The sequence below is a fragment of the Triticum urartu genome, chromosome 1 (genome assembly GCF_003073215.2).
Source record: "Triticum urartu cultivar G1812 chromosome 1, Tu2.1, whole genome shotgun sequence".
In the NCBI taxonomy this organism is placed as follows: Eukaryota; Viridiplantae; Streptophyta; class Magnoliopsida; order Poales; family Poaceae; genus Triticum; species Triticum urartu.
Window position 1 is genome coordinate 458,052,989 of NC_053022.1, and position 12,943 is coordinate 458,065,931.

The following is a 12,943-nucleotide window of genomic DNA, read 5'->3' on the forward strand; positions in this document are numbered from 1 at the left end:
AAAGAGGCCATTTTACCTTGTCTTCTCATGTTGAATAAAATGTTTTGCAGATTCCAGCTTAGTCCATGGCATTCTTGCACTATTATTATTTTCACATCGTTCGGTCGTGCAAGTGAAAGGCAATAATGATGATATTCGACGAACTGGCCATGGCAGAGAGAAATTGATATGAACTCGACTTGTTCTGTTTGTGTAAATATGTTTAACCTAGTATCCATGATTCAACCCATTATGATTAAACATGTTTGCAATGACAACTAGAGATTATAGTTCCTCATGCCATGCATAAATAGCTGGGAGTGGATAATGATTTATCTTGGATATCAACATTGCGTTAAAATGATTGTGATGTAGTACGATGATATGGTATCCTCCTCTGAATGTTCGAGTGGCTTGACTTGGCACATGTTCATGCATGTAGTTGAATCAAAACCAACATATCCTCTATGATATTTATGTTCATGGTGTTCATATCCTACTCATGCTAGTGTCCAATGTTACTTATGCATAATGCATGATTATGATCGTTGTTGCTCTCTAGCTGGCCACTTCTCAATCTAATTGCTAGCCTTCGCCTGTACTAAGTGGGGATTCTGCTTGTACATCAAAAACCTTGAACCCAAAGTTATTCCAGATGAGTCCACCATACCTACCTATATGCGGTATTACCCTGCCGTCCTAAGTAAATTTGCATGTGCCACCTCTAAAAAACTTCTAAAAAATTATCCGTTTTGTGTGCCGGGATCGTTCATGGAACGACAGGAGGTAGTCGGTATCTTCCATGCTAAGCGGGTTATTCTCAGGTCGAGTGTTTATTCACTCACCATCGCATGAGAAAAGGGTGGTAATAGGGATGCCCAGTCCCAAACTGCAAAATACAAAAAGAGTTAATCGCTCGAATAATCAAACAAAAACTCCCAATGGAGTCAAAACCTTTACTTTTATCGCTTGGGAACTGCCACTAGCCTGTTTAGCATGGGAGATATTGATAACTGATAGTCGTGAAGTAAATGAGAAGGGTGCATGTCTCAAAATTATCATTTATCTCTGTTTTAAAAACTTGAGCTCTGGCACCTCTGCAAATCACTGCTAGCACAGCTGTCATGACTTATGCATTGTGTGTTGCTAATATTGGGTGCATCATGACTGGATCTTTTCTACCATGAATTACAATGTTTATTCGCTGCTTGGACTTTGGAGGTGCTCTGCATTTATGTTTTGCGGTCTGAGAAAGGGCTAGCAAGATACCACTATTGTCATATTATATCATGGTTGTTTTGACAACGTGTTGCTGTTTGAGATGTCTTATTATTGCTTGCTAGCTGATTGTGTCATTGATATGAGTTAATATAATCTTTAAGAGTTATCGTCGGCATGGTTAGTTATAATGATTGGCTGAAAACCTGGGTGTTGTTTAAGCCTATTTATGCAAACAAGAGCAAAAGAGTTCGTAGAAGTTTTTCTTTTTCACTTTCAGTTTATCAACTGAATTGCTTGAGGACAAGCAAAGGTTTAAGCTTGGGGGAGTTGATACGTCTCCAACGTATCTACTTTTCCTAATGCTTTTCCTCTTGTTTTGGACTCTAATTTGCATGATTTGAATGAAACTAACCCCTGATTGACGGTGTTTTCAGCAGAACTAGCATGGTGTTGTTTTTGTGTAGAAATAAAAGTTCTCGGAATGGAACGAAACTTTGCGAGGAATTTTTATATAATATACAAGAATTTATGGAGCCAAGACCTACCGAAGAGGGCCCCCTGGGTGGGCACAACCCACCAGGGCACGCCCCCCTCTCCTGGCGTGCCCAGGCACCTGGTGGCCCCGCAGACCCTAAAACAAACGCTATAAAATCCTATTTTCGGAGAAAAAAATCAAGGAGAAAGAATTATCATGATCCACGAGACGAAGCCACCGCCAAGCCCTGTTCTTCCTCGGGGGGGCAGATCTGGAGTCCGTTTGGGGCTCCGGAGAGGGGGATCTTCGTTCTTCGTCATCGCCAACCCTTCTCCATCGCCAATTCCATGATGATCCCCACTAGGAGTGAGTAATTCCTTCGTAGGCTCGCTGGTCAGTGAGGAGTTGGATGAGATTCATCATGTAATTGAGTTAGTTTTGTTGGGGCTTGATCCCTAGTATCCACTATGTTCTTAGATTGATGTTGCTATGACTTTGCCATGCTTAATGCTTGTCACTTTGGGCCCGGGTGCCATGATTTTAGATCTGACCATTATATCCATGTTCTATATCCGATCTTGCAAGTTATAGTCACCTACTACGTGTTATGATCCGGTAACCCCGAAGTGACAATAACCAAGACTTCTTCCGGTGATTACCGTAGTTTGAAGAGTTCATGTATTCACTATGTGTTAATGCTTTGTTCCGCTTCTCTATTAAAAGGAGGCCTTAATATCCCTTAGTTTCCAGTGGGACCCCACTGCCACGGGAGGGTAGGACAAAAGATGTCATGCAAGTTCTTTTAATAAAGCATGTATGACTATTTACGGAATACATGCCTACATTATATCGATGAACTGGGGCTAGTGTCGTATTGCCCTAGGTTATAACTGTCTCATGATGAATATCATCCAACAAGTCACCGATCCAATGCCTACAAATTTATCTTATATTGTTCTTGCTAAGTTACTACTGCTATCGTTACTGTTACACTTGCTACAAAACTATTGCTATCACTATTACCGTTACCGTTACTATTGCTACTATCATCAAAACTATCATACTACTTTGCTACTGATCACTTTGCTACAGATAATTAATCTCCATGTGTGGTTGAATTGACAACTCAGCTGCTAAAACCTTCAAATATTCTTTGGCTCCCCTTGTGTAGAATCTATAAATTTGGGTCGAATACTCTACCCTCGAAAACTATTGCGATCCCCTATACTTGTGGGTTATCATCAGACTATGAGTTGCTCTTGGGCCTTGGGCTTAACCAAACGCTATTGGAGAATCAGTAGTATACACGGCAGATGACAATGAGCGACAGCAGCTTGGATTGGAGGGCTTCGACCTTGGCTTGGATGGCGCGTGTGGGACATTTTCCTCTCCCTGTGTCCTGTACTGCTCATCTTCCTCACATGTATCCCATGTACTCCATTAGTTAGCTTCTGATTCCTCGATCAATGGCATGTAACCTCTGAATCATGGCTTGGTAAGAACATATTGTACTTGGTTGCTAACACGTGTTCGCAACACCCACATCGCCACGGTTGCAAGCACAACGCCAGCGATCTTGCTTTGCATGTCACCACACTCGTAGCATCATAGTAGCTAGTTCCAACATCTGGCGCTGCTTGTCCCAGTAACTGGCTCCGCCGGTTGCAGCATTTGACAGTTGTAGTACCGTGGGTCGTAGCATTTCGAGTCGCTCCAGCATCTCCGAGAATTGTTCCAGAGTCAAAGATCTAACACCAAAATAGGAAATATAGCCATATCCAAAGACCTAGCATCAAAATAGGAAATTTAGTGAGGGAAAGCAAGATATAAAACAAATCATAGGGCTCTTATCTATTCATGGTGTCATAAAAAATTGTATTCAAATGCTAATATACATTATCACCCCCATACTTTACATAGTACAACTTGACAAAAAAATTGATAGGCACAATATTCATTATCCAGATTACATAAACTTTGACCTTGCTAGTCCAAAGGATGGTACAAATTACATAACATCAGTGGATGTACAAATTATATAACATCAATGTAATCTTTGAGAGGAAAGATTTGTCGATGTACATCCTCGAAATCCCAAACTTAATGTGGCAGAAATGTTAACATATCATATATGCTTCAATCCATTGCCCTAGGAAAAATTTAAAACAATTAATTCACATTTTGTACTTCCACTAATCAACCGTGCTTGGTGACACATCAACAATCCACCACATCCTCGCCCTTGGTCGCCGTTCTTGCATCATTGGTTGACATATTCGTCGTACATGCCTTTATATGGATGTCCAATCATCTCACCTGGATTGCAAACAAAGATGACACAAAAGCAGAAGGGATAGTCATACACCCGTAATTGAATCTAATCATACAGGGGACAAACAAATCAATGCCTCAAGCTTTTGTTTAAAGTTGGGGCTTCCATTGTATGCCGGTCGGAACTACCACGTAGCTAACACATGCAGGTGCAATAGGAGCTTCCCCAACTTAGAGCATCTCTAGTAGACCCCATAAAACTGGTCAAACCCTTATAATTTTTAGATTTTAAGGGTCTGGTCAAAAAAAGTGTGCAAAACAAAAACCGTAAAAGTGGTCTGCCCTTAAATATTTGAAGGGGCACCATAATCCAACACCCGAAACCCATATATTTGAAGGTCCGAAGGCCAAATCGAGGGCGACCCTTATACCGGTCAAACCTCGGCAGGAAGGATGCGCCACCGCAATTCCACCGCATAGCTCACCGGAATCATCTGCTGCCCACCGGAATTGGCTGCCGCCCGCCGGAATCAGCTGTCGGTTGTTTAGATTGGGTCTGGAGAAGGGCGGGGCGAGGTGGCCGGGATGAGCGCCACGTCGCGGATGTGACCGGCTGTTGCCGGGGGCGTTCGGGGGATAGCGGGGAACGAGGAGGGAAGGTGGAGGAGGACGGCGGGGAGCATCTCTGAGAGAAATATCCGTTTTTACAGTGCCGTTTACAGGGTCTGTTCCGTGGGAGGTAAAGTCGACCCTTAAAACACGTTTTTTGCGACCCTTATAACGGTTTTAAGGGTCCGCGATATAAGGGGTCTGCTAGAGATGCTCTTATTCTTCGTAGCTTCCCGGTCTCTTCTCTTCAAAATGTTGACCATGTATTAAAAAATGTTGACCATGTATTAAAAAAAGATAATTTTGTATTTGCAAAAGGTTAATCAAGCATTTGAAAATGTAAATGTGTAAAAAATGTTGACCATGCATTACAAAATGTTAATCATGTATTTTTTTAATATTAAATGTGTATGGAAAAAATGTTGACCATGTATTAAAGAGAGTTAATCTTGTATTTTAAAAATATTAATCAAGCATTTGAAAATGTAAATCTGTATAGAAAAAAAATTGACCATGTATTACAAAATGTTAATCTTGTATTTGAAAAATGTTAATCGAGCATTTGAAAATGTAAATTTTTATCAAAAAAATGTTGACCATGTTACAAAGTGTTAATCATGTATTTCAAAAATGTCAATCAAGCATTTTAAAATGTTAAATTTGTATGGAGTTTTTTTATCTTGTATTTAAAAATTGTTAATAAATCATTTTAGAAAATGTAAAAAATGTGTATGAAAAAATGTTGATCATGTATTTAAAAATGTTAAACATGTGTGTGGAAAAGGTATTGACCATGTACTCCCATCGTCCAAAAAAGCTTATCCCAATCTTGTCCCTCAAATGAATGTATTTACCACTAACTTGGTGCTAGATACATCCATTTGAGGGACAAAAGTTTTCGGACCGAGGGAGTGTTAACAAATGTTAATATTGTATTTGAAACATGTTAAATGTTAAAATGAATTAGATATATACCAAAAAAAATGAACAGTGTGTATGAAAAAAAGCAGACATAAAAAATACTCCCTCAATTCCATAATATAGTGCGGCCACGCTTTCCGAGATCCAAGTTTGATCGTAAATTTAACCAAGGAGACCGATTGCGGCGGGATCAAAAATTATATCACTGAATTCATATCAAAAATACGAATTCAGTGGTATAATTGTTGCTCCCGCCGCAGTCGGTCTCGTTGGTTAAATTTACAGTCAAACTTGAATCTTGGGAAGCGTGGACGCACTACATTATGAAATGGAGCGAGTATAATTTTAAAAAATCATGTATTTAGAAAATGTTTAACGTGTATATAAAAATGTTTTCGACATATACCCAAAATGTTGAATGTTATTGAAGAAAAGTTAACACGAGTTGAACAAAAAATAAAACCGGTGAAAATCAACAAAAAAACAAAGAAACAAAAACAAAAGGCGAATAAAACATAAGAAAACAAAGAAAACCAAAGTATAATGAAGAAGAAACCGAAAGAAAAACAGTGAACAATGCATTTATTATTCAAATTAACCCCAAAGAAAACTGGTGAAGAAAAAAAGATAAAAAAACAAAGAAATAAAAAAGAAAACCAAAGGAAAAAATAAAACCCAGTGAAAACCGTTGGAATACAGTAAATCTCTCCCTAATAATAAAGCACGGATTTAGTCTCCGGGGTCACCGTCACGGTAATTTTGCAAACGAGTCCCTTCTGTTTTCACTCTTCAATCCGCAGTCCACAAATAACGTTTGCTAGCCGGGAAAAACGGTTCAACATCCCACCGACAAATAAAAGCGAGGCCCACGGGTCGTCCTATCTCTCCCCTGTCTCGGGTTCGTGGCTGAGGCAGATCGCATCTTGCTTCGCGACGGCGGCGGCGTAGAGCCATCCTTCGATTTTGATGAACTACGTGGACTCATGACCCTCCGCGTGCTTGCGAAGGTGACAAGCCCCCACAAGCCCAAGCGCTTGATGCGCCCAAGCGAAACGGCAGGTCTGTACCCGATGCCTCTCGCGATCTAGATTTGGAGGAGGGGTCGCCTCCCGTTCCGTCCCGGGCAGCGGATGTGGAGGGGAGAGAGAGAGAGAGAGGAGTGAGGGAGAAGCATAGAGGATTCTGCCGGCGGTACTGCTTAGAACGGGGACAAAGGAGGAGGCTATTTTGGTTCTTTGATTGATCCAATCCTTCCTACGCCCGTAATTTTCTCGGACACAAATTTCACATCTAGCTGCGGCCATGGGATGTTCGGCAGGGAATCCGGCAGGGTCTCTTTTGGCCGTTCCACGGGCCGATGTGCTCAAAATACACATCTACTCTATCGACTGAAGTCCTAGCCCAATTGTTCCTTTCGTTGCTTAACATTGCAGTCTTGCCGTTCTGCCAAAGTCGTCAGAATATTGCCGTTCTGCCAACCTCGCCGGAATTTCTCCATACTGCTGACTTCGCCAAAATTACGTCCGCCCGTGCTCTAGGTACGTCGTTCAAACTGGTTGAGCAATACTGATTCGAAGTTGTTTTGGTCAAACGGCTAAACTGAACCATGCTACTACAGAGTAGCCAAAAGGAGATTCAGTTTTTTTCCTGTGAACTGAAGCTGCTAAACCGAACCATGCTACTACACAATAGCCAACAATGTTGAATACTGATTTGGATTTGAAGTTTGGCTGATAAATATGAGTATCATCATATAATTTCTGTCTGATGTTTCTAGAATATGTAATTGGTAATGTTATTTTCGGTTTGACAGACGTGGATGATAAGTTCCAGTACCACTTTGTGTGATGCAGTATTCTTTGCTTTTTGAATTTATTAATAGTCGTTGCCGAACTCGAGCAGTCGAGCTTGCTTCTCAATGGTGCCCTATCGAAACCTAAAAAGTTCCTATTTATGGTTAATATAAATCGTGTTGTCGCTACTTTGTAAATAAGTCACAAACTTCTTAATTCTTTTGTATGGGTTGCTGTCAAAACACTAAACTTAATTCAGTCAGGCCATCATTATAGTAGTTTGTCTAATGTACGAAACTCATAACTTTGCTTGATGCATTCTTCGGGTTGAGGGTCTCATGATGGATGACGTAACAGCTGTTAAAGAGGAGAATAAAGGATGGAAGATGGCATCAGAGGAGGATGCTGAAGCTGGTAAATCAATTGAGCAAGAGTTCCTCACTCATGTGCGTTTATAATCAATTTTTCCAAATTAGTAGATAATTTCTGTGAAGATGAATACATGTTGTTTGATTCACTATTTGATTGAAGTCCGCTCGGTATCCCCTGGTCCAAATAATCTGTCTACGTCCTTCCTCAGGCTACACCTTCAGGATTTGCGCCGCACCAGTTCGAGGGCTTCAGAACCATGCTGTTGTTGTTGTTGTCCTATTTGCCATTGCGCGCATATATGATTCTGACTCAGGGAGTAGGACTCTCTGACTCTAGCTCCTCTGTCGATATAGGTATGACTTGATGCTATTGTAGCTAATCTCTGTTTACGTCCTGATGCAATTCATTGACGAACACAAGTAGGAATGTAGACCGGCTTCCAATCTCCATTGATTTTCATTCCTGCACTACTATTCTATGCAAGTCATTATTAGATATTAATGTAGCATCGAATTTTTGAAAGAAAAAAAACTGCTAACTCATCAATCCTTGCAAGATGAGTCATTAATGCTTTCAATTTTTTGATGTAAATAAGCAGACCCCATATTAAATAGTCTATTGCAAGAATTATATTATTCAATGAGGGATCCAGGCTTACTACGCCGTACGGTATCCATATCGTACTTTTGATGAGCTACACTTTTCAGGGATCTGATGTTCAGGAGTCTGATGGTCACGTGTTAATTTGTTATTTAGTGTCGGTTTAGTGCAGCTGCTCTCCTAACTTGCTTCCTAGCTCCCTCCCCACTTACCTATAAGCTGAGCGTATTGCTTTGCTAGATAATTTGATCTGGAAAAGATGACACACTAAGACGCACACCGAAACTTTCAGATTAGTTCCTATACATACATGATTGAATCTTCTCCGTGCAAAAACTGACGATACACAGTTTGTATGAAAATCAGTGAGGGGATGAACTGCAGTCTTCCCTTACCACCCAGTAGTTCCCAATTTATTTTTGAATTTTTTTTTATTTGGAAAGTATAGCACCTAATTTACAATGAAGTGAATCCATCAACCAAATTAATTGACCATTAATACAGAGCTCCTCCGTGTCCATGTCGTCAACGTGTTGCTCCCCGATCGTGTTGTTCTTGAGATCCGCCTTGAAGACGGGGGATCGGGCCTCCAGCACACATATTCTTTAGTGTCCTCGCGATATGCTTCTATAGGAAGAGAGATCCCCCATACTTATGTTTTTAATCTGCATGTATAGTTCTACAGAAAAAAATGAATATCCACTATTCATATGTGATAACAAGTGCATGAACTTGGCTAATGTTTAGGGGCATAAACATGATCGTGTCAAAACTGCATATAAGCACCATGTTATTATGTTCTTACAGATAAAACATTCAGGTTAATGATTTCTCTTGGCTGAGGGATTTGACTGTTCCTCATTAGTACGTGTTAGAGCTATGGATGATGAACTCGCTAGATTCCTTTTTGGTATGTCCGCAGGGAGGTCGCACCTAGCCTGTTCTGCAAGGTCAAAAGGAAGAATATCTCTGGTTGCACAGCCCTACAGGGGAATAGTAGTTTGTCTAATGTACGAAACTCATAACTTTGCTTGATGCATTCTTCAGGTTGAGGGTCTCATGATGGATGACGTAACAGCTGTTAAAGAGGAGAATAAAAGATGGAAGATGGCATCAGAGGAGGATGCTGAAGCTGGTAAATCAATTGAGCAAGAGTTCCTCACTCATGTGCGTTTATAATCAGTTTTCCACATTAGTAGATAATTTCTGTGAAGATGAATACATGTTGTTTGATTCACTATTTGATTGAAGTCCGCTCGGTATCCCCTGGTCCAAATAATCTGTCTACGTCCTTCCTCAGGCTACACCTTCAGGATTTGCGTCGCACTAGTTCGAGGGCTTCGGAGCCATGCTGCTGTTGTTGTCCTCTTTGCCGTTGCGTGCATATATGATTCTGACTCAGGGAGTAGGACTCTCTGACTCTGGCTCCTTTGTCGATATAGGTATGACCCCGATGCTATTGCAGCTAATCTCTGTTTACGTCCTGATGCAATTCATTGACGAACACAAGTAGGAATGTAGACCGGCTTCCAATCTCCATTGATTTTCATTCCTGCACTACTATTCTATGCAAGTCATTATTAGATATTAATGTAGCATCGAATTTTTGAAAGAAAAAAACTGCTAACTCATCAATCCTTGCTAGATGAGTCATTAATGCTTTCAATTTTTTGATGTAAATAAGCAGACCCCATATTAAATAGTCTATTGCAAGAATTATATTATTCAATGAGGGATCCAGGCTTACTACGCCATACGGTATCCATATCGTACTTTTGATGCGCTACACTTTTTAGGAATCTAATGTTCAGGAGTCTGATGGTCACGTGTTAATTTGTTATTTAGTGTCGGTTTAGTGCAGCTGCTCTCTTGACTTGCTTCCTAGCTCCCTCCCCACTTACCTGTAAGCTGTGTTGCTTTGCTCGATAATTTGATCTGGAAAAGATGGCACACTAAGACGCACACGGAAACTTTCAGATTAGTTCGTATACATACATGATTGAATCTTCTCCGTGCAAAAACTGACGATACACAGTTTGTATGAAAATCAGTGAGGGGATGAACTGCAGTCTTACCTTACCACCCAGTAGTTCCCAATTTATTTTTGAATTTTTATTTTTATTTGGAAAGTATAGCACCTAATTTACAATTAAGTGAGTCCATCAAGCAAATTAATTGATCATTAATACAGAGCTCCTCCGTGTCCATGTCGTCAACGTGTTGCTCCCTGATCGTGTTGTTCTTGAGATCCACCTTGAAGATGGGGGATCGGGCCTCCAGCACACATCATTCTTTAGTGTCCTCGCGATATGCTTCTATAGGAAGAGAGATTCCCCATACTTATGTTTTTAATCCGCATGTATAGTTCTACAGAAAAAATGAATATCCACTATTCATATGTGATAAGAAGTGCATGAACTTGGCTAATGTTTAGGGGCATAAACATGATCGTGTCAAAACTGCATATAAGCACCATGTTATTATGTTCTTACAGATAAAACATTCAGGTTAATGATTTCTCTTGGCCGAGGGATTTGACTGTTCCTCATTAGTACGTGTTAGAGCTATGGATGCTGAGCTCGCTAGATTCCTTTTTGGTATGTCCGCAGGGAGGTCGCACCTAGCCTATTCTGCAAGGTCAAAAGGAAGAATATCTCTGGTTGCACAGCCATACAGGGGAACAAATGGATTTCTGTGCTCCGTCGGGTCAACACCACTGAGTTGGTTCATGAATTCACCAAATTATGGTTGTTGATCAGAGAGGTGCAAATACCAAACATAGACCAAGATGTCGTCTCTTCACGTTGGACAGCGGATGGAATCTATATAGCACGCTCAACCTACAGGGCAATGTTCTGGGGCTCATACTTGGGCACTTGCTCTCAAACTTTCTGGAAGGCTGAAAACAAAGTAAAAAAATTATGTTGGCCCCTGTCGCTTGGGAGGATTATGTCCGCGGACAAGCTGATCCGGAGAGGATGGTAAGGAAGCGAGATTTGTTCGATGTACGGTTCGCAGAAGGAGTCGGCGGAGCATCTTCTTCTGAACAGCTGTTTCACTCGCCAAGTTTGGAGGAGGATCGCGACTTGGTCTGGTTTCAAGACATTATCACCTGAAGATGGCCTCCGGGAGGGCATGGTTTACTCCTGGTAGCTGGAGCTAATGGTGTGTATGCTTCCAAATGTTGATATAAGGAAGATGTTATTCTGATCAATTCTTTCTGATGCGAGCTTTAAACAGATGACATGCTAAAAACAATCAAATTAATGTGTCTTTAGGATAGTTGAATTCATGATACTTCTATAATATCTATGCAAAAAAATGTGGTCGTGCGGATGCACTAGATGTGGGCAGTAGCTCGTGGAGGGTGGCCTTCAAATCCTAGAACATTCACTTGTGCTATTGCGGTTTAACTCATGAGCTAGCAGAGCTCGTTGCCTTGAGATTGATCATGTTTGAACGCATTATGATCAGGTAGACACTGTAGCCACCATTGATGAGGACGAGAAGGGGGATACGCCATGACACCAAAGGGCACTCTATTGAAATAGATGGAGCTAGAGGCGTGTGGTGTTTTTTTTCTCCCGTTGCAACGCAAGGGCATGTTTGCTAGTCCTAAAAAACAATGGAAAAGAGAAACTGGAAAAAACATTGAAGTGAGAAAAAAATGAAGCAAACCAGCTAAGAGCATCTCCACTTGTTTGCCCTGAGGAGGCATTTTTCGCCTCTTGGGTGGTAGTCGGCAAGAATTTTGGCCTGGGGGGCAAAATTTTCCACTAGTCGCGCCCCGCACAAGCATCTTGAGCGTGATGACGTCGACGACCTCCTCGGCACGCGCCCAGGGAAGGAGCGCAAGCATCAATGGGAAAGGAAAGCTCAAGGAGACGGGCGGTCTGGCGCGGTGGCGCGCCTGGCGAGCACGGCGGTGTTGCGGTCGTGCGCGAAGCCGCTGGGGCGGCACGCCACCCAGCAGAAGAACTCCCACGCCGTCTCCGGCTTCCTGAATGTGCACAGGAGCTTGCACATGAGCCACGACGTCCGGACGATCCAGGCCACCTCCAGCTCCGCCACCCCCTTGGGGGCCCAGCCTTCCAGCGCCCTCGCGAGCTTCCGCGGGTCCAGCCATGGCTTGAGCGGCGTCTCCTTAGCTATGGGCGTGTCCTTGCCACCATCCTATTCCTCCTCGCTGTCTCCCTCGCCGTCCGCATCGTCCACGGCGTATGGTGACGATGACATGTACCTAGGGTAGGGCCGTAGACCTGACCTAGACACCCTACCCAAGGACACTGCCCTAGAGTCAAAGACATGCGAAGTTCTACAGAAGATACCGACTGAAATCACCCTGAAGTGTAATCCACTCGACGATAGATTCCACTCGGATATCCCAATTCCACTCGACATAATCATTACACTCGACCATACAAAAGAATCACTCGGAGCATAGAAGGCCTACAGTCACCCCAGGATGGCACCGGTCGGGCATTCACTCCGTAGTCATAAAGATCATTAATAGATGGCATTACCAGTAACACCCCTGTCTTAACTCACATGGAACCCTGTGTAACCGAGGGCTGGAGGGGCCTGGCGCACTCTATATAAGTGACCCCCTCCTCTGGCACAAGGGTTTGCACCCCCTATAACTTTCACACATATCCAGTCGACCAGCCTCTGCGGCATCGAGACGTAGGGCTATTACCTCCTC

At 42.2% G+C, this 12,943-nt stretch overlaps 1 protein-coding gene across 5 annotated transcripts; it reads left to right on the forward strand.

Moving 5' to 3' along the window:
- The first annotated feature begins 6,319 nt into the window (after nt 1–6,319).
- LOC125518787 lies at nt 6,320–11,581 on the forward strand. 5 transcript variants are annotated; one of them, XM_048683656.1, is made up of 7 exons: nt 6,320–6,535; nt 6,910–7,014; nt 7,627–7,715; nt 7,850–7,994; nt 9,289–9,408; nt 9,542–9,683; nt 10,851–11,581. In XM_048683656.1, exons 1-5 carry the CDS (start codon nt 6,460–6,462, stop codon nt 9,291–9,293), a joined length of 420 nt encoding a protein of 139 aa, XP_048539613.1. In that variant the 5' UTR covers nt 6,320–6,459; the 3' UTR covers nt 9,294–9,408; nt 9,542–9,683; nt 10,851–11,581. The 5 variants fall into 5 exon arrangements, 1 of the variants encoding a protein (XP_048539613.1); XR_007288136.1 differs by having other exon boundaries at nt 6,327–7,014; nt 7,627–7,683; XR_007288135.1 differs by having other exon boundaries at nt 6,326–7,715; nt 9,289–9,376.
- Nucleotides 11,582–12,943: the final 1,362 nt, after the last annotated feature.

Excerpts from the sequence above, each read along its gene's own strand:
- LOC125518787 (XM_048683656.1), top strand. The coding sequence starts at position 6,460 with ATGACCCTCCGCGTGCTTGCGAAGGTGACAAGCCCCCACAAGCCCAAG. Across the intron at positions 7,015-7,626 it reads TACGTCCGCCCGTGCTCTAG|CTGTTAAAGAGGAGAATAAA; the intron begins GTACGTCGTTCA and ends ATGACGTAACAG. Across the intron at positions 7,716-7,849 it reads AGCAAGAGTTCCTCACTCAT|GCTACACCTTCAGGATTTGC; the intron begins GTGCGTTTATAA and ends GTCCTTCCTCAG.